The 22039-nt window shown below is 49.5% G+C and overlaps 1 protein-coding gene across 4 annotated transcripts in view; it reads left to right on the top strand.

The window, feature by feature from the left end:
* The window catches only part of ARHGEF6 (Rac/Cdc42 guanine nucleotide exchange factor 6), a 143213-nt gene that overhangs the window by 5776 nt on the left and 115398 nt on the right, over nt 1-22039 (top strand). For 3 of the 4 annotated variants that reach the window (XR_015948742.1, XR_015948741.1, XM_088665144.1), the window contains exon 2: nt 10515-10598. Coding sequence is in view for 1 of the 4 variants with exons in the window: in XM_088665144.1 (XP_088521270.1) it covers nt 10515-10598 (84 nt within the window). In the remaining 3 variants the exon portion in view is untranslated. Of the gene's footprint in view, nt 1-10389; nt 10407-10514; nt 10599-22039 lie in introns of those variants that run through there. The other variant, XR_015948744.1, reaches the window with a different exon arrangement.

Raw genomic sequence — 22039 nt, 5'->3', positions numbered from 1 at the left:
AGAGCAGTATAGCTGCTAAGAAAACAAAGATGAGCTTGGGCCGAAAAGCCCTTCACCAACCTTTGCCCCACCCCCAGCTATAGAAAGATGGATGGCAACCAGCCAGGTAAGCCCACCTACCCTGTGGTGGTGGGGGGAGTGGAATTTTTTTGGGATTCTGCAAGGGATTTTTGGATTTGTTTACATGAGTCTGCCTTGTGCCTTTGTTTACGTGAGTCTGCCCTGTGCCTTTGTCTTTGGGGTTCAGGAGCTAAACAAGAAAGAAAGCTGCGGTACAATAGGCTGAGAAAAGGCAAGTGAGCCTGACCGAGGCCCCCTTTGGAATCGGAGGCCCGGGCCAAATGGCCCATATGGCTCACCCTCTGTTTGGGCCTGGACAGGGCTTCCTGCCTTGCTCTTCTCCCTGTAAGCTAGACAGAGGCCTGTTTTTATTCTGATCAGTGTCTAGTTGCTGCCTTGCTGAGGACGGGGTCTCTTGCCTCTCGCTTCAGCCGATTCGGAGTCTTTACCCTGTGGCTTGTGTTGTATGTAAGATGTGCGTCCGTACTGTGTCCCATCCCCTAAGCCAGTGATGGCGAACCTATGACACGCGTGTCAGACGTGACACGCAGAACCCTCACTGCTGGCACGCGCTCCATCGGCCCATTTGCGCTGTTGTTGTTTTCCTCCTCACACTACAGCTTGTCTCCGCTGTTAAAACCCGGATCAAGGGCGTACCCACCATGCGGCAAGTTAGGGCAGCTGCCCTACTCTAGAAGCAGAGCTGGTGGGCAGAGGCGGAGCACAGCCCGGCGGAGCGCGAGTTCGCCATTCCCGCCGCACCGCGCCGCACCCTCCCTCCAGCTCCCCGGCGCGCCCTCAGGCAAGGCCAAGCGCGGCGGGGAACCAGGGAGCGCGGCACGGTGGGCGGGAACGCCGAACTCGCGCTCCGCTGGGCTGGGCTCCGCCTCCGCCCACCAGCCCTGCTGCTAGGGAGGGGCACAGCCCGGCGGAGCGCGAGTTCGCCGTTCCCACCCGCCGCGCTGCGCCCTCCCTCCAGCTCCCCGTCGCGCCCTCTGGCAAGGCCAAGCGCGGCGGGGAACCAGAGAGCGCGGCGCGGCGGGCAGGAACGCTGAACTCGCGCTCCGCTGGGCTGGGCTCCGCCTCCGCCCACCAGCCCTGCTTCTAGGGAGGGGCACAGCCCGGCGGAGCGCGAGTTCGCCGTTCCCGCCCACTTTGTGGCCCCTCCCCTTCCGTGCCTTGGCCCCTCCCCTTGCCCCCCCTAGTTTTGATCCTGGGTACGCCCATGACCCGGATCCTTTGTTTTTGTTGTTGTTGCTGGTAGCCAGAGATTGGTTTTTAACCCTTTCTGTGCTGTTTTTTCTGGTGCTTAAAAAACGAACGCTGTTACACCCAATCATAGTCTGCCAATGATTGGGTGTAACAGCGTTTGTTTTTTAACCCGTTCTGTGCTGGGTTTTTTTGGCGCTTTGGCAGACTATGTTGGTGCTGCATGTTACGGTAGTTCCAGTGAAGGTATTATTCGTCATTTATTTCTGTTCTCTTTCCCCCCCAAAAAGCACAGCAACTTTGGGGCACCCCCCCAAAAAAGCAAAGCAACTTTTGCACCCCCCCCAAAAAACCTCCAAAACTTTGGTCAGCAGCTCCCCCCAAAAAGCTCAACAACTCTGGGCATTTTGTGATAAATATGGGGTTTTTGGTTAGGTTAGGTTAAATAATTAGTTTTTGGTTTATTAAATACACTTATATATTACAATTATACATTTTTGTTATTTAAACTATAAATATTGTGAAATTATGTTTTTTCCCCTCAAAGTGACACACCACCCGAGTTATACTCGGTTTTTAGGTGAATTTTGACACACCAAGCTCAAAAGGTTGCCCATCACTGCCCTAAGCCAACAATGAACAGAAATAAAGAAAAGGAAACAGGGGGAAAAAGAGTCATTAGACAGTAGAACCCACAAGAGCTGATAGACTCTCCTTCAGTGGAGATTTTAAAGCAGAAGTTGAGTTTGGATTCCTACATTGCATGCGTTTAGACTATGGGACCCTTGGGATCCTTTCCACTCTAAAATTCTGTGATTCTATAAACTAGCCCCAGCTAGACATGTAAAGGGCACTTTAAGGTTCCTGGCTGTACTTTTGCAGTCATATCTCTACCAGCCCTCATACCTGAAATTACATATGATGACGAGATATAGGGCTTGGGCAAATCTTGTCAAATCCAGGTTCTGTCGATTGATCCTTCTTCCATTCTTGAGTTCAGTTCTCCACATTTCCATATCTGTTTGCAATGGTAAGATCCTTTTGAAGTCCTCCTGGAAATCTGCCAGCATTGTACTGTGGTTTTGTCCTAATATACACACTTTTGCGGATCAAAATATAATGCATTTTTTTTTTTGTATTATAAAATATAAACACATGAAATAAAAATGCATGAAATTCTGAAGCCTACTTTACACCACTATGTGCAACGTGTACACATGGTTGGGTTTTCATTTCAGAAAGTGCAACTTAGGTAGGTTCACCTTTAGACGTGAACTGAATTAAGATTTATTCACTGTTCCTAGCTGTGCGTGGCCCAGATGGAGATGGGAGAACAGGCTCCCAGAGCAAATTGGGACTCCTACTGGACCAAACACGGCTCATGGCTGGAGGTTCCCACTGCTGGTGGAGACAATATTGAGGCAGGTGGACCTCTGGTCTTGAAGCTTCCTAAGTTATTGATCCGTATTGATTGCTTCCAGCTCCCGTTGCTCGGTCCCAGCTCCTGCCAACCTAGCATTTCGAACAGGGCCGGCTCTAGGTAGACCCCCGGTGGCGCCGTGTGCCAGGGCGCCGGGCCGGTAGGCAGGGCGCCACGCGGCAACCATGCTGCGCCCTGTGAGGGCGGGGGCGCCGGAGCGATCTCCGCCCCTCAGCACCAGGGCGCGCGACCTGCTCAAGACTGCCCTGAGTTCGAAAGCATGTCAAAGTGCAAGTAGATAAATAAGTAGGTGCAAGTAGATAAATACAGCAGGAAGGTAAACGGCATTTCCGTGTGCTGCTCTGGTTCGCCAGAAGCGGCTTGGTCATGCTGGCCACATGATCTGGAAGCTGTACGCCAGCTCCCTCGGCCAGTGAAGCGAGATGAGTGCTTCAACCCCAGAGTCGTCCACAACTGGACCTAATGGTCAGGGGTCCCTTTACCTTTATAGACCAGGATATCCGAAGAGCTGCTTACCTCCATATGAATCTGTCCAGGCACCCAAAACTTTCCATGGAGGTCATGCTTTGGGTTGTCCAGATAGGGACTATTGCTCTATGGCAGAGGACCCCCCCCCCCAATGTATATTATTAACTTCTTTTCATAACATGTAAGAAGCAATAATCAACAAAATACACAGCCACATTATTATCTCTTTGAATGGCACACTGAGAAGTTGTGCATATTTACTGAAATCACCTTAAAGAATCATAGAATGGTTGGAAGGGATCGTGAGGGCTATCTAATCTACTCCACAACCCTGCGCCCAACACGGGGCTCAAAACCATGACCTTGAGAGTCTTATGCTGTATTGGCTGAGCAGTTGCAGAGACAGATCCCTCCATAGATCACCATGCATTGATTGTGGATGTAATGCATGGCCTGATCCACTTGCATGTGCAAAGAAAAGCAATACCAATTGGTGGCTCTATGACAAAACTGATGCTTTGCATGCAGGAGGTCTTGATGTGGTAGCAAGTGATGTGATGGGCAAATTCCTGGCCTGGTAAAAGGCAGCTGCCTATGCCTTGCAGTGGCACTGCCAGGGCAAGACTTTGGAGTGGAGTCGTTGAGGTTCCTCTTCTGCAGAATAAGCAGAAAGTATCCTCCAAGATCATGGCCACTGGTCCCATCACCTCCTGGCAAATAGAAGGGGAAGAAATGGAGGCAGTGAGAGATTTTACTTTCTTGGGCTCCTTGATCACTGCAGATGGTGACAGCAGTCACGAAATTAAAAGACGCCTGCTTCTTGGGAGAAAAGCAATGACAAACCTAGACAGCATCTTAAAAAGCAGAGACATCACCTTGCCGACAAAGGTCCGTATAGTTAAAGCTATGGTTTTCCCAGTAGTGATGTATGGAAGTGAGAGTTGGACCATAAAGAAGGCTGATCGCCGAAGAATTGATGCTTTTGAATTATGGTGCTGGAGGAGACTCTTGAGAGTCCCATGGACTGCAAGAAGATCAAACCTATCCATTCTTAAGGAAATCAGCCCTGAGTGCTCCCTGGAAGGACAGATCGTGAAGCTGAGGCTCCAATACTTTGGCCACCTCATGAGAAGAGAAGAATCCTTGGAAAAGACCCTGATGTTGGGAAAGATTGAGGGCACTAGGAGAAGGGGACGACAGAGGACAAGATGGTTGGACAGTGTTCTCGAAGCTACGAACATGAGTTTGACCAAACTGCGGGAGGCAGTGCAAGACAGGAGTGCCTGGCGTGCTATGGTCCATGGGGTCACAAAGAGTCGGACACGACTAAACGACTAAACAACAACAACAAATCCTCCATGCAGCAGGACTGGTGGCTTGCCAAATTTTTGGTGTTATGCACATTGCTATCCAAGAAGGAGCCCTCCATAAGGCCCTCCTTAAGTCCAAAGCCTAAAATTATCTCACTGCACTGCTCTGTCTTGCCAGTATGTTTGCAACCATATGGCTCAATAGCTCTAAGGGTTTCCAATGACCCAAAGAGCCTTGTGCACACAGAGAGACACCTGGATTCTCTTCTACGAGTCATTTGTCATTCTGTGCAGCCCTAAAAACACTTGTGCAACTGATGCAATCAAGTCAATGGTGATTTTAACAGTGCAATCCTCAACAGCAATCCCACTCAATGGGATCTACTTTCCAGTAGGTGGGTGTCTTTAGGACTGCAGCCCAAGCACCCTTAAAAACATGAGACCCTGTGCATGTTTGTTTGGACATACTTCCCACTGTATTCAGTGGGGCTTACTGATTTGAAAAGTCACAAGGGTCATGGCTGGGGCTGCAGTCAGGGGTACCCAAGCCCATTTTTAAAGGAAATGATTGTGGTCCATTTAATAGCAGCCGTCTCCCTGCTGAACCTAGTGCTGCAGAAATGGATCCAAGAGGCAGGGGTGGATCAGGGTGGGTACTCAGATATATTTTTCTTAATGCATATCCTGTTTTCCCGTTTACACCAGCTATAAGGTCATATAACTGAGTAGAATGTCAAGGCTCTTTTGCAAAGCACCTGGCTTTGCAGCTTATCTCCTTCGGCCTCCCAGGGCAACTGGGTAGGATGATTGATGTGTATGAAAAGATGAGCTGTTTCCGGTTGGTAGGTAGGCACTGGGTGTTATCAGACCTCCAAGTGTCCCCATTTTCCAGGGACACTCCCAGATTTACAGAAGCCGTCCTGGTTTCTGATTTGATCCTGGAATGTCCTGCTTTTCCTTAGGAAGTCCCTATTTGCATCAGATAAATATATTGGAAGGTATGGTAGGACACCCCTATTTTCATTAGAGAAATGTTGGAAGGTATGGTAAAGGGACCCCTGACCATTAGGTCCAGTCGCAGACGACTCTGGGGTTGCGGTGCTCATCTCGCATTATTGGCCGAGGGAGCAGCATACAGCTTCCAGGTCATGTGACCAGCATGACAAAGCCGCTTCTGGCAAACCAGAGCAGCACACGGAAACGCTGTTTACCTTCCCGCTGTAGCAGTACCTATTTATCTACTTGCACTTTGAAGGTATGGTAGGATGTCCCTATTTTCACTGAAGAAATGTTGGAGGCTATTTAGTTTTTGCACGTGATCTGTGTCACTGGCATATCAGAGGGTCAAGGACATCTTCTAGAAGAAGAAGAGTTTGGATTTGATATCCCGCTTTATCACTACCCTAAGGAGTCTCAAAGCGGCTCACAATTTCCTTTCCCTTCCTCTCCCACAACAAACTCTGTGAGGTGAGTGAGGCTGAGAGACTTCAGAGAAGTGTGACTAGCCCAAGGTCACCCATCAGCTGCATGTGGAGGAGTGGGGACATGAACCTGGTTCACCAGATTATGAGTCTACCACTCTTAACTACTACACCACACTGGCTCTCTATAGAACTGCAGCATGCAGAGGTCAAACACACACCATCTATGTGGCATAGGTGAAGTCTTTCAGCAGCTGTAATGTTTGGAAATGCAGCAGTTCAGATGGCTGTGAGATTGGAGTTTGGTGGAGAATAGCACGTATAGCAGCAGTGTAAGCAACATTTGAGTTTAAAAACCTCATAAGCCCCCCCATTCCAGCTGAACAGGAGGATCTGTGGGTCGCAGCCCAAAAAGCAATATTTGGAAAAACAAAATGGAAAGAACTTGGCAGGAAAGAGGAAATAGCAGTGCAATAAAAGACGGTTAGCAAGATGAGAGAGTAAATATTCACGCACCCAGCCTGTCCTTGGCTGCTGCCTTCCAAGTTCCTCCCTGTTCTCTAAAAAAGGGAACCTTTTAGCTGCAAAATCACTCTGATTGGCTAAATGTATACCTCAAGGACAGGCCTCTATACTTGAGAAATGCCCCATAAAAGGATGTGAGGGTCTGGGGTGGGACAGAAACATTCAAGGTAGTGGTTGGTTGATCAGCATCCTAGACAATTTTTGTTGTTGTGATGGAAGGAAGCTCAAGAGCAGGGCTGTGTGTATGTGTGTGTGCGCGCACACACACACGCAGCTCAGAAATATGGCATCTGTTTTGCATGCAGAAAGCCCCAGGTTCAACCCTTGGCATCTGGGCTGGGAATGTCTGCTGCCTAAAAACCTGGACAGCTGCTGCCAGCCAGTGTAGACAACACTGAGCTGGGTGGACCAAAGGTCTGGTTCAGTATCAGGCAACTTCCTATGTTCCTAGCTGAGAGGAAAGCCCAATTATATTGCACAATTAGTTTGAAACTGTATTTAATGTTGTAGTTGTAAATTGCTGCAAGCAGCCCCGAGGCCTCATGGTTGAGGGGGGTGGGGTAAGAAATCAAATTAACTGCAAGTAATAATAATTAAAAATTCTACACTGTGGTAACCTAAATCAGGTGCCATGCACAGTCAGGATTCTGGATGTGTGTGGTTTCCTCTTTATCTGCCACACTGGCTCGGAAAACCATTTTACTGCTTCTATTAATCCTGGGGTGGCAGTGTGTGTGTTTGTATGTGCATGCACAAGGCAGGCAGGCAGGCAGGCAGGCAGTCTGCAGGCTGCTGCAGGACACAACCCTATCCCCCACCCCTCTAAGTGCTGGAGCTATTATTAAGCAATGCCTGTGGCTTCTGAGATTTCGCCATGTATACCTTTGCAGCCTCAAGGCTGCTGCCCAAAGCCTTGCTGTGGGGATTGTGCTTCTTTACTTCAGCAGCATACTCACGGTCCTAATGCATGGTCCTAATGTCCCAGGTTCAGTCCTCAACAGGTAGGACTGGAAAAACACTCCTGCAGGGCTGGCCCTACCATTGGGCAGAGTGAGGCAAATGCAGGTGCTACAGTGGAACACAATTGTCTTCTATTTGAGGACGAACCTGCTTCCCCCCAGGGGAACATGCAACATGACAAATGAAGCAACAACAACAACAACAACTAATAAGTACAAAACCAATGTACTAAACAGCTTTAGGAAACAGCAACACCAGCAGCTAAAAAAAAAAGGAAAGTGTTGAAATACTTTTTAAGACCTGGGTTAACAGAAAGGGTGGTCACCCAGCACATTGGGAGCTGACATCAGGCATAGGTAAAGGTAAAGGGACCCCTGACCATTAGGTCCAGTCGTGTCCGACTCTGGGGTTGCACGCTCATCTCGCATTATTGGCCGAGGGAGCCTGCGTACAGTTTCTGGATCATGTGGCCAGCATGACAAAGCCGCTTCTGGCAAACCAGAGCAGCACATGGAAATGCCGTTTACCTTCCCGCTATAGCGGTTCCTATTTATCTACTTGCATTTTGATGTGCTTTCAAACTGCTAGGTTGGCAAGAGCTGGGACCGAGCAACGGGAGCTCACCCCATCGCGGGGATTCAAACTGCCCCTTTCTATTGAAAATCTCTCCGTTTTGTCATTATTTTTTATCAGAGAAGCATATTGACTCTCATAGACCGCCTTTATAGCTCCACAATAATTTTCACCTAATGGAATTAATTCTAAGATCTTCTATAGAAAACTTCCCCGATAGGTAGTCAAATGCTTTTTCGGCATCAATTAGCATGAATGCCGCTCCTTTGCTTGGTCTTAATTCTAAATATTCCAGCAAATCTATTACTGTCCTCATGTTTGATTTTATATGTCTGCTTGGCAGGAATCCTGCCTGATTATGATGTAAGACAGGGGGTCCCCAAACTAAGGCCCGGGGGCCGGATGCAGCCCAATTGCCTTTTCAATTCGGCCCGTGAACGGTCCGGGAATCAGCATGTTTTTACATGAGTAGAATGTGTCCTTTTATTTAAAATGCATCTCTGGGTTATTTGTGCGGCCTGCCTGGTGTTTTTACATGAACAGAATGTGTGCTTTTATTTTAAATGCATCTCTCGGTTATTTATGGGGCATAGGAATTCGTTCATTTGCCCCCCCCCAAAAAAATAGTCCGGCCCCCAAAAAGGTCTGAGGGACAGTGGACCGGCCCCCTGCTGAAAAGGTTTGCTGACCCCTGATGTAAGATGTCTTTCAATATTAATTTCAATCTATTTGCTAATATTCCTGCAAATAATTCATAATAATCTATAATTATTAACCATTTTAAAAAGCAACAGAACCAAAAGGAATCATTGGGAAAATATTTTGGGATAGTGCCAAGTTTTGCCCTCGCTCAGAGCACCATATTACCCAAGTCTGCCCCTGCCTTAACCTTCCTCTTAGGGTTGTTGTGTGGATATAATGGGGGTGGGGGAAAACTGTGGGGGGGGGAACCAACATACAAATAAATAAATAAATAAATAAATATGCATTGCCTAAGCCATCTTCAAAGACAACTGGCACTGCATAGGTGCCTCATAACACTCCTTCCATTGATATTTTAGTGTGGCAGCACCTGCACATTTGGGACTCCCTGCTTATTCATCAGGCAAACACCTTCACTGTACTCTTTTGGTGCTTGCTAAGAACATTTTTTGTTTAGGCGAGCCTAGCCAGACCTGCAGAATGCAGGCACATGTTTTAAGTTATTGCTGGTTTTACCGTGTTTCTCATATTATAAGACATGTCTTATATTTATTTTTTCCTCAAAAAAACACACTATGGCTTATTTTCAAGGGATGTCTTATTTTTTTCCTCCTCCTTCTGCCGCGGCCGGCATTGCTGCTGCGCCTATCACTATGTCTTATTTTCGGGGTATGGCTTATATTCCTTGAATGCTTAAAAATCCTGCTATGGCTTATTTTATGGGTATGTCTTAAAATATGAGAAACAGGGTAGTTATTTTTGAAGGTTTTAAACGGATGATTTCTCCCCCTCATAATTCCACTGATTCTTCTATGCAAACCACCTTAAGTCTTGCTGCTGTTAACAATGAAGTGGCATGCTGTGTATTGAGTCAAAGGATTTTACAGTATATCTGTATTACTATTGTCTGTATTTGCATTAGGGTAAAGTAACTGCCTTTTGGTTCCAGAAGGTACAGCTACTATTGGTTCATTTAAGCTGCTGTATTTGGATCCTCTGTCTTATTGGTTTCCTCCAAAAGGCAGCACTGTGATTGCCTGATATTGTTCCCTCTAAAATGTATCCTTTTCTAGGTAGTCCCCCCCTCCCTATAAATGTACAGTAGCTTTCTTCTCCTCAGAGCTTAGTCTTGTTTGCTTTAATAAAGAAGTGTCGCTAACCGTCTCCAGCATATTATGTCAAGATAGATGAAATCACGAACCTCAAGTCACAACATGGCACATAAATTTCGAGAAAGAAAGGCAGCCCCACAAATCATGTCTTCCAGAGTTGCAGAGGGAGCGCCTTTGTTTGCCCCTCCCCCAATTACTAATTAAACCCGCAACTATTTCTTGGTTCTCTCCCCCCCCCACTCTTGGTCCACCCATTTCTGAAAGGATCTGGCTGCAATTTGGGCAGGAGGCATAGCTGCCAAGTTCTCCCTTTTTTTAAGGGATTTTCCCTTATGCTGAATAGGCTTCCTCGCTATGGCAGGAGGAGGGGAGATCTTCAGGGGCCATCAGAGTCACCCTCTGGCGTTCAGAGCAGGGGTGTGAGCTTGTCGCTTTCTGGTTCGCTCCCTCTGTTGCCTGTTTGTTCTCCCTGGGCTGACAGCTTGCCTCCCTCCCTCCCTCCCTCCTACCGCCCGCCACCCACGCTGCAATCCACCTTCTCCTGCAAAATCAATCCAGCAGCAAGCTTGCCTTATTGCCAACAAGCGGTCTAACATCTTCCCTGGCTTTGCTGAGAACAAAACAGGTTATTCTGACAGGAGCCGCCACGGAGCTTGTAATCTCTTTCTTGCTGTTGCTGTAGGTGATGTTTTTCTTCTTCTAACCTTTGGCAAAAAAAAAAAATTCTCTCTAGTTTTGCCGGGAGCCCAGGACAGAAGCCGACTGCATTGGCAACATCGAGGAATTCCTAAACGGGTGTGCTGCACTTAAAGTCGAGGTAAGTGCCAACCCATTATAGCTGCCTCATACAACGGCCACGTTCACACCACGCATTTAAAGCACCACGATACCACTTTAAACAGTCACGTCCCCCCCAATAATTATGGGAGCTGTAGTTTGTTGAGGGGAGCTGAGAGTTGTTAGTACGGCTCCCCTCCCAGTCCTACAAATCTTAGAGTGGTTTAACAGTCAATCCCTCTTCAGAGGGAGCTGTGGAAATTGCAGTTCTGCATGGGGAATGGGGTGTCATAACATCTCTCTGCACCCTTCGCAAAGTACAGTCCTCATAGTTATTTGTGGGAAAGCCAGGGCTGTTTGAAGTGGTATCATAGGGCTTTAACTGTATGGTATGAATGTGGCCCAAGTCAGGTTGTTAGTACCACTGCTTGAACAAATTCTGATTAATGATGTTCATTGAATAATCTCTGAATTACAGCTGAAAGTATCTCCCATAACTGTCGATTGAAAGGAATATGATTTAAGTTCATTTTGGGGCAGAAGGATTCCTTATTCAAGTTCATTCTCTTACACCTCCATAGCTCAGTTGGTTGGACTGTGGTGCTGATAATGTCAAGGCTGCAGGTTCAATCCCCATATGGAACAGCTGCATATTCCTGCATAGCGGGGGGGTGGGGGTGGGTTGGAGTAGGTGATCTTAAGAGTCCCTTCCAACTCTACAATTCTATGTGTTTTGGGGTTTTGTTTTGTTTTTACACTTTAGACTCTTTAGGCCCTTAAGCTTAAAGATCACAATAGTTGAAGCAAATAAATGAAATAAACCAGTGGGTTTTTTGTTTGTTTATGTTTTCTTAGCATGCTGGTGTTTAAAACGTTGAGAGCTTTTATAATGTGGCTTGAGAACAAGGTACTGCAAGGACTGCCTGCTCCTGGATCATAGTATCATAGAGTTGGAAGGGACCCCAAGGGTCATCTAGTCCAGGGGTCAGCAAAATTTTTCAGCTGGGGGCCAGTCCACTTTCCCTCAGACCTTGTGGGGGGCTGGACTATATTTTGAAAAAAAAAGAACTATGCCCCACAAATAACCCAGAGATACATTTTAAATAAAAGGACACATTCTACTCATGTAAAAACACGCTGATTCCCGGACCATCCGTGGGCCGGAATGAGAAGGCAATTGGGCCAGAACTGGCCCACGGCCCTTAGTTTGCCTACCCATGATCTTGTAACTTGAAGCCATTGGTTTGAGTCCCACCCTCCAGAGCAGGAGAAAGCAAACTTGGTCCCTCTTCTATGTGACAGCCCTTCAGATATTTTAAGATGGCTATTATATCTCCTCTCAGTGTCCTATTTGCCAAGCTAAACATACCCAACTCCTGCAACTGTTCCTCATAAGGCTTAGTTTCCAGACTCTTGATCATCTTGGTTGCCCTCCTCTACACTTGTTCCCCACTCCCCCCACCCCCAGAGATAATCTGGTACGGTCTTCTGAAAACTATTGACTTCTGTGATCAGGGCTGTCTTAAGCATATCTGGCGCCCTGGCGCAAAGATCCCTCTGGTGCTCCCCCTGCCCCGTTTCCCAGCGCAGCTGTCTGCGCCACCCAGCCTTGCCATAGGGCCGGCCCTGTCTGTGATTCAGCTTGTGGGTACCAAAAAAATGGACCTTCTTTTTAGTGCATTTTTTTGGTAGTGGACTACAACTCCCATAAACCCCAGCCTATGACAACAATAATTGGAGCTGTAGTCCATCATCATTTGGAGGGCCACAGCATGGGCAGAATTTGGACTTCCAAATTTAAGTGGTGTCCTGTGTGAGGCCAAAATTCTGCTCAATTCATGATGTCATAGTTGTACCAACCTACAGCACCCCCTAGGCTTGGCACCCAGTGTGGCGGAACTGGTCATGTTACCCTAAATCTGCCTCTGGCAGCAGGTCCCTCACCTGCACTTGAGGGGCATTGCATGTTTTGAATACCTAGCTCTGTCAATAGTTACAGCCTTCCAGCACAAGACAGAAATATTTTTCTTAAGGGAAAAAATGGGATTGAATTCCTGTTTGTTGCCACGGTTTTAATCTCCAGCTGCTATTGAAGATTTATTTGGTTTTTTGTTTCTGTGGCTTTGGACTAGTTCTCTGGTGAGTTGTTTTAAAATGCAAGTTCTGTTTGATTCCTGAACCTTGTTTGGGCTTTTTCCGGGGTGGGGGTTGGGGTGGGGAAATATCTTCTACCTCCACTGTCAGAAGCTTTATCTGTTTGGCCACTATGAGAAAAGGACGTTGGACTAGATGTTGTTGTTCTCTAGTGGCAGGATATAAATCTAGAATGTACATAGCTAAGGCAGTAAAAGTATAAGACTCTCAATCTCAGGGTCGTGGGTTTGAGCCCCAAGTTGGCCAGAAAGATTCCTGCATTGCAGAGGGTTGAACTGGATGACCCGTGGGGTCCCTCCCCTCTATGATTCTATGTGCCTCAATTGTCGTTTTGCTGTGGCACCACACTGAGCAAAGCCATGGCTTGGCTTAGTGTAGCTGCAGATAACATTTTCCAGCTCAAGGGCCACATTCCATCCTGGACAATCTTCCAAGGGCCACATGGCTGCGGTGAGGCCAGAGGCTAAAGAGAGATTTCACTGAGATTCGACGAAGCAAGTGGAGGGATGCTCTCTGTGTGAGGACCATACGGTTTAAAATAATGTTGCACACCACCCCAGTCTCTGATTCTAGGGGTTCCAGGCACTCACAAGGGGTTTTTGATTCCTTTTGGAAATGTGGCACAGCAGAGACTGTGGTGTTTTTTTATGATAGATGGTGTGTTTACACATATATACAACCTGATCTTGTGATGGAGGGGCTCACAGCATTATCATCCCAAAAGGGTCTTGCTTCTCCCATAGTCACAACCTTGGATTCCAGCAGAAATCCAACATTGCTCTCCGGCCCTCTTCTTACTGCTTTTTCTGAAGCTTCTAGCTCACAGCACAGCAAACTGTCCTCAAACTTAGGTTTGTCCTTCTCACTATGTAAGAGCTAGAGGAGCCCCCCCCCCATTTGACATCTGGCACAGAGTCCCATTTCCTTTGTTCTCTTAATGGCCTGTCACCCGGGCAATCAGCTGAACACAGGAAGCTAGCCTGGTTTATGAAACTTTTAACACTTGCTGGATCCACAGATTAGAATTATCTGACCTGCAGTTTAACACCCAATGCCTTCATTAATTCTAACACTTGCTAAATCCAGGGATTAAAGGAGTATGGCACCCACAAACTCATAACAATAGATTCTGATGCTGAGTTGTGGCACAAATTATGCCCTTCTTTTGAGTCAAGCTATACAGGGTCCAGAATCAAAGGCACCACTTTTCACAGATGTGTTTTTGCAACTTTGCAAATATGTTGTTCCCAACATCTTGGGAAATGCTAGTTTTGCTGGGTTTACAGTGTGTGTGTGTGTGGAGCCTCAGGCCCAGGGGCTCCAATGTCTCCTTCCGGGCCCCTTTAGGATTCTTCTCAGGTCATGCCCCCTTACTGGCCTTGCTGTGCACCCTCCTGGAGAGCTCTTGCCTGGCCTGGAGTATGTTCTTGAAAGCTCTAATGATGTCCCTTGCTTGCATGGGTGGAGGATGGAGAGGGGTGTCTGTGAGTGTGTGAACTAGCCTGCTTTGCAAAGGTAAAAAAATTGCATTTGTTGCTCTGTCCGCTTCAGCCTTTGGCCCTGACCAGCACTAGCATGCAAGGAAGCTTGCCCGGAAGGGAATTGGCTTTTTGGTTTTTTTAAAAAAAGGTACCAGCAGGACAGCAGCAGGAGAAAGAGAGAGAGGAGAGAAGGAAGAAAATAATAATAGAAAAAGAAGTTAGTTGTAGCTACATATGGCAACTCCCACCAAGTGCCATATGTAGGGGGAACAGTTAATTCTTCTAACAAGAGGTGGGGATGCGAGAAGTGGAAATGCTGTTTCACAGCCTAATGTGACTGTCACTGAGGCAGAATTGCTTCTGAATATCCCTTGATATCTGCGCCATGGCAGGGGCTTGATAGAAAACCAAAGCAGATGCCTGGATTTTATCTGGCCATCAGAAGTGGATGCTTTTGACATAATGTGGAATGTTGAAATGTCAGTTGTGGCATTCCAGCATTTCTCCCCCCACCCCCCAAGGCCCGGCTTTGCTCTCCACTGAGTCATGCTGGCAGTCCCTATCAATCAAGCTTAAATGGTTATTATTTATTGGATCTATACCCTTCCATTTACTCGGCAGCAAACAAGGATGCAACTTGAAAACAAAGCAAAAACATGCTGGAACGGTTAAGGCATTCTAAACAAAAGCAATTGCATTTTTAAAAAACCCTAAAGGAGCTACAGTAGAAAACATTCCTCCATCGAGTGGTCATGGGGTTGCCAGGACCAGCATTCTTCAGCCAGGATTTGTTTTTTAAGGTAATAATGCTGGAGATAGCGACATCTCACTGATGACCCAGCACCCTGTGGAATGCCAAAACTTAGCCACGCACTGGCAGACCGTGAAGATAAATCTGACAGGGTTTCCGACAGGGTTTTGCTGAGAGACGAAACAGTGAAGGTTGACAAGGAACAGGCAGGTTGAGAGAAACTGCTTCTGAGCTGCATTTGGTTGGGTGTGTTTGGCTGGTGGTGCTGGGTGCTTATAAATAAATCGGTTTTAACACATCCCCAGAAGAAAAGACAAGCCCACTGGGTGTGCCTTGTTGGGCTAGCCACTGACTGCATACAGACAATACCAACAAATTCTGGGAACTGTAGTGTGAGGGACAGGGGATATCGCGAAGTCCCTCCCCTCCTGAGTTCAAGCCCGTCCCCGAGCAAAGGGGAAAGCAGGGAGAGTTCCGATTCCAGTGGGGAAGCAGGAAGTCGTGTCCGAGGCTCAGGCAAGGTAGAGGAGCCAGGGTCCCAGGTGGGACAGGAAGGGGCAAGTAAGGGGGGAAGACCCATCCCCCCAACTCCAGAATTACGCAGGAAGAGGAGGGGCAAGAGGATGGGTCTGCCAAAGCTTTTGTGTTGGAGAAAGACGCGCCAAAAGCCATTAGGAGGTTCTGAAACCGACTGACAACATCGCTCCGTGTAAATAGCAATGACTTGAGCACTGTAAATACGCAGCACCAATAAAAGAATAAAATGCAGAGCTGCGTAGCGTCGTTACTCTGAAGTAGTCCACTCCGGCCACTGTGACAGCAACCTCCTAATCATTTTTGGGCTACTTTGGAGTTGCCGGGATGAGCGTGTCAGAGGCGGAGAAGTGGCGGCAGATCGCTGAGCAAGCCCAGCTAGAACTGCAACAGCTGTCGCTGCAGGCGCAGGGAGAATTGAAGGCAGCTAAAGAGGAGACTAAGAAGGTCCAGGACGACCGGCTACAACTTGCGGAACAGGTGAGAGAGCTCCAGGAAAAAGAGCAGCATTTAAGGGCGGTGGCGGTAGACCTCCAAAACAAGCTGGATGCAGAGAAAAACAAGGCGGGAGGGGCACCCCAAGTCCAAGTGCTGCCAGGAAGGAGAGCTGGGACCCTAGTAAGCAAGTTCAATGGAGACCCGAAGGAGTTTCAGGGCTTTGAGACTGAGATTGTGTATGCTCTTGAGCTGCACCACGATGAGTTCCCTGATGATGAGCACAGAGTAGCGTTTATTGTGGAGCACCTTACAGGGGCGGCCAGGGAGTGGCTAAGACCGTTAATTGCAACAAGGAATCCTTGCATGAAGAATGTCAAACTATTTCTAGAAGGTTTGAAAACGATGTATTCGTCCGATAGTCATATGGACCAGACTAAGGAGGAACTTCATAATTTACGCCAAGGAAATATGACAGTTCGCGCGTATTGGGCGAAATTCACCATGCTGGTGCACAGATTGGGGTGGGATCTGGAGTCTGCCCCAATGCAAGCGGCGTTTTACTTGGGGTTGCATGAGGAGGTGAAGGATGAGCTCTCGAGAGGTCCAAAGCCCAGTAATATGGATCAACTGAGCAAAGCGGCTCTGGCGGTGGGGGTGAGGCAGGAATCCAGATGGAGCGACAAGCAAGCAACGCGCGCAAAGCGGGCTTGGTCCCCACGGTCGCAGGAGAAGCCACTCCCTCAACAACCCTTTCAAGCCACGCCTGGGGCCAGTCAGGACCAGGAACCCATGCAGATTGATAGCGCGCGCGCGCGGGCTTTTCAAACCCCAGCGGCGCCAAGACGCAAGGAGGGAAGGGGTGGGAACTGCTTTCTCTGCAACTCCCCCCAGCATCTCGTCAGAGACTGCCCACATCGCAGGGAGTGGCAAGGAAAGGCGGGAACGGTTGTGCCCTCCCCCACTGACGCAGCACCACAGCAGGGAAACGGGAAAGCCTGGCTGCAGGAGACAAGGGGCGGCAGCCAGGCACAGTCAGCAGACAACAGCCCCAGCCCACCCACCCGCACAGAGAGGAGCAGAGCCAGCCCACCCCTCCCAGAGCAGGAGTGGTTCTAGAAGTGACGCTCACGCTCCCAAATGGCTATCCCCTGACAGTCCTCGCCTTAATTGACAGTGGGGCGTCAGCGAACTTCTTCTCGAGGAACTTTGCAGAAGAGCACCAGATCCAGCTTCTGCAGCTGGATTTTCCTCTGCACGTGGCAACCATTGACGGCAGAGAGCTGCTGGGAGGGGCCATCACTCATCAAACCCCCCCCATGAGAATGACGGTTGGAAGGCACTCAGAGACACTGGCATTCAACGTCACCACCATCTCAGACCCCCCAATCGTTTTGGGCATGAGCTGGCTGGCGCGCCACGACCCCTCCATAAGTTGGCATCAGAGATGCATCACTTTTGGATCGGACTTTTGCCTGGAACATTGCATGCAGCACCAACCAGGGGAGGGGCCTCCGATAGCCACGGTGGCCACCATGCACGTCAAAGGGGGTGAGGCGATACCCAAACCATACTGGGACCTGCAGGAGGTCTTCAGTGAAGCGGAGTCCGACCACCTGCCCCCACACAGGCCTTTTGACTGCCAGATCAACCTGGTGCCTGGGGCAACTATACCCCCAGCCAAGCTGTACGCCATGTCAGACCAGGAACTGGAGGATCTGCGCGCTTTTATCGACAAGAACCTCAAGCGGGGGTTCATCAGAGAAAGCAAGGCAGCAGGGGGCAGCCCGGTCTTCTGGGTGGACAAGAAAGACACGCAACAGCGCCGTCTTGTGGTGGATTTTAGACGGCTGAATTCGGTGACAGAGCCAGTGGCTTTCCCCATGCCCAGAGTGGATGATCTCCTGACAGCGGCACGCAGGGGCAAGATTTTCACCAAGCTAGACCTGAGGGGGGCGTACAACTTGATCAGGATCCGGGAAGGCGATGAGTGGAAAACCACGATGTTCACGCCTCTGGGCTCTTTTGAATATCTGGTGATGCCCTTCGGGTTGCAAGGGGGCTCAGCATGCTTCCAGGCCTTCATGCACCACGTCCTGGGGTCCCTACTCTTCAGGAAATGCTTGGTCTTTCTGGATGACATCCTTATTTACTCCAACGACCCAGTGCAGCACGTGAAGGACGTCAGGGAGGTGTTACAGCGCCTGAAGGAGAACCACCTGTATGTGAAGCTGGAGAAGTGCAAGTTTCACACCAAGGAGGTGGACTTCCTGGGCTACAAGCTGTCAGACAAGGGGCTGGCAATGGACAAGGACAAGGTGCAGACCATCCTGGACTGGCACAGCCCCAGGACGCGCAAAGATGCCCAACGCCTACTAGGCTTTGCCAACTTCTACAGGAAGTTCATCAAGAACTTCTCTCGAGTTACGGCTCCCATCACTGACTGCCTGAGAGGCAAGCAGAAGTTCAGGTGGACACCAGAGGCGCAAGCAGCGTTCGAAAGCCTCAAGAGGGTGTTCGCCTCAGACCAGAACCTGTTCCACGTGGTTCAGGACGCGCCCCTACGCATTGAAACAGATGCTTCTGATAAGGCTGTGGGCGCCATTTTGTTGCAACTGGACACCAACAGAGAGTGGAGACCCTGTGCCTTCTTCTCCAGGAAGTTGACCCAGCCCGAGCGAAACTACACAGTTTTTGATCGGGAACTTCTTGCGATCCACGCGGCGTTCCAGCACTGGAGACACTTCCTGGTGGGCGCCAAGCACCCCATCCAGGTGTGCACAGACCACAAGAACCTGGAGTTCTGGAGAACTGCCAGGGTGCTCAACCAGCGGCAGATACGGTGGGCGGAGTTCTTCTCGAACTTCAACTTCTCCATACACTACATCCCAGGAGAGCAGAATGTCAGGGCGGATGCCCTCTCCCGCAAGCCAGAGTACATGGAGGAGGAGGCGCCACCAGCCCCAAGGCACATTTTCCCCCCGTCGGCATGGTCCTGCGGAGCAGCAGTGGTGAGCGAGGCAGAACTCACAGCACTGACGGCAGCGGATGAATTTGCCAACCGCATCTTCAGAGAACTGAGAGGGGGGAGGGAGCAGGCAAAAGACTTTGCAGAACGCAGAGGGCTGCTTTTCTACAAGGGTGCGCTGTACCTACCCACCACCCAGCTTCGACGTACGGTCCTCAAGCAGATGCACGACAACCCTACAGCGGGGCATTTTGGAAGGGACAAGACCACTCACCTAGTCATGAGACACTTCTGGTGGCCAGGGGTGAGGGAAGATGTTCGAGACTATGTAAGGGGCTGTACCACCTGCCAGCGGGCGAAGGTGGTCAGAGCAGCGCCACCAGGGTTGCTGGAGCCTTTAGCCACACCACACAGGCCGTGGGAAGTGGTGTCCATGGACTTCATCACAGATCTGCCTTCGTCCAGGGGTAAGACTGCAGTGTTGGTGGTGGTGGACCTCATGTCCAAAATGTGTCACTTTATACCGTGTGCCAGGGCAGTCTCGGCAGAAGAGACAGCCAAACTGTTTGTTGATCACATTTTCAGACTGCATGGATTACCTTTAAGGGTTATTTCGGATCGTGGCCGCCAATTTGTTTCCAGGTTCTGGCGGCGGCTCATGAACCTCCTGCAGGTGGAGGTCAGCTTGTCGACGGCTAGACACCCGCAGACCAACGGACAAGCGGAGAGGGTCAACGCCATTCTGCAGCAGTACCTGAGATGCTACATCAGCCAGCGGCAAACGGACTGGGTGGATCGCTTGCCACTAGCAGAATTTGCCTACAACAATGCAGTGCACGTCTCCACAGGGGTGTCGCCCTTTAAGGCCAATTACGGGCGCGACCTCAGATCTTTCCCAGAGAGGGAGAGGGAGGAGGAGGAGGAGGGCCCACAGGCTGAGGATTGGGCAGAGGAACTGGAGACGGTGCACCAGCAGCTCAGAGAACACTTGGAGAGGGCCAAGGAAGCGTACAAAAAGGGGGCAGATCGCCACAGGCGACAAGGGGAGGTCATCAGGGTGGGGGACAAGGTGTGGTTGTCCTCGGAGGGCCTTCCCACCAGAGGGAGGTGCAAAAAGCTGGCACCCAAATGGCTGGGCCCCTTCACGGTCACGCAACAGGTCAACCCGGTGGCATACAGGCTGGCACTGCCAGAGGACATGAGGGTGCATCCAGTGTTTCATAGATCGCTGCTGTCGCCGTACAGGGAAAGCAGCAGGCTCCGAGACAGCGAACAAACCCCCGAGGGAGGGGGGGAGAGGGAAAGCAGGGAGCAACTCAATGAGGCCACGGCCATCCTGGATTCAAGGTGGGGGGTGGGGGGCCTGGAGTACCTCATGGCATGGGAGGATGCTCCACCGTCCCAGAATGAATGGGTTCCCGCCACTCAGATACAGGAGGAATTCTTGGTGGAAGAATTTCACGCCCTCTTTCCCCACAGACCCAAGCCCTGGCACATGGAAAGGGAGGGGGAGGAGGAGGAGGCACGGGAGAACAGCTCACCATGGCGCTGGGAAGCGGAGTTTGAGGAACCAGAGGATGAGGTATGGGTGTCGCCAAGATCCACCCAGTCAGAGGAAGGAGCAGATTGGCAAAACATTTTTACCCCCACCAGCTCTGACGCCACGGACTTTTTGGGATTCCCGTCCTCCCAGGCGGAAGGGGGGGGCTCGCAGGACTGGGGGGAGGTGTTCACACCAACGGGCTCGGAGAGCACCGAGTTTTTAGGCTTCCAGTCGTCACCGACACATGGGGGGGGCCTGGGGAGGGGTGAAGGAGAGCTTGGGAGGGGGGTGGATGTGAGGGACAGGGGATATCGCGAAGTCCCTCCCCTCCTGAGTTCAAGCCCGTCCCCGAGCAAAGGGGAAAGCAGGGAGAGTTCCGATTCCAGTGGGGAAGCAGGAAGTCGTGTCCGAGGCTCAGGCAAGGTAGAGGAGCCAGGGTCCCAGGTGGGACAGGAAGGGGCAAGTAAGGGGGGAAGACCCATCCCCCCAACTCCAGAATTACGCAGGAAGAGGAGGGGCAAGAGGATGGGTCTGCCAAAGCTTTTGTGTTGGAGAAAGACGCGCCAAAAGCCATTAGGAGGTTCTGAAACCGACTGACAACATCGCTCCGTGTAAATAGCAATGACTTGAGCACTGTAAATACGCAGCACCAATAAAAGAATAAAATGCAGAGCTGCGTAGCGTCGTTACTCTGAAGTAGTCCACTCCGGCCACTGTGACATGTAGTTTACTCCCCACAGCGCTACAACTCCCAGCACCTTTAACTATAATTCCCCAGGATTCTTTCAGGGAGGGGGTTTGCTCTGGGTGTGCTTCAAAGGTATGGTGGGTGGACAGTAGTCTTCTGGCCTAACCTTATGAGTGTAAAATGGATGGTGGGAAGCAACCATTGATGCCACTTTTGAGCTCCTAGGCAGGAAAGCGGGATATAAATATAGATATATATAAATGAAGCGAAAGGAAAGTCCGATGCTGTAAAGAAAAATATTGCATAGGAACCTGGAATGTAAGAACCATGGATAGAGGTAAGCTGGATGTGGTCAAAAATGAGATGGCAAGAATAAATATTGACATCCTGGGCATCAGTGAACTAAAATGGAAGGGAATGGGTGAATTCAGTTCGGGTGACTATCATATCTACTACTGTGGGCAAGAATCCTGTAAAAGAAATGGAGTGGCCCTCATAGTCAACAAAAGAGTGGCAAAAGCTGTAATGGGATGCAATCTCAAAAATGACAGAATGATCTCGATACGAATCCAAGGCAGACCTTTTAACATCACAGTAATCCAAGTTTATGCACCAACTACCGGTGCTGAAGAAAGTGAAATTGACCAGTTCTATGAAGACTTACAACACCTTCTAGAAATGACACCAAAGAAGGATGTTCTTCTCATTACAGGGGATTGGAATGCTAAAGTAGGGGACCAAGAGATAAAAGGAACAACTGGCAAGTTTGGCCTTGGAGTTCAAAATGAAGCAGGGCAAAGGCTAATAGAGTTCTGTCAAGAGAACAAGCTGGTCATCACAAACACTCTTTTCCAACAACACAAGAGACGACTCTACACATGGATATCACCAAATGGGCAGCATCGAAATCAGATTGATTATATTCTC

The sequence above is a fragment of the Zootoca vivipara genome, chromosome Z2 (assembly GCF_965207765.1).
Source record: "Zootoca vivipara chromosome Z2, rZooViv2.hap1.1, whole genome shotgun sequence".
Classification (NCBI taxonomy): Eukaryota; Metazoa; Chordata; class Lepidosauria; order Squamata; family Lacertidae; genus Zootoca; species Zootoca vivipara.
This window is presented reverse-complemented; position numbering and strand designations above follow the sequence as displayed.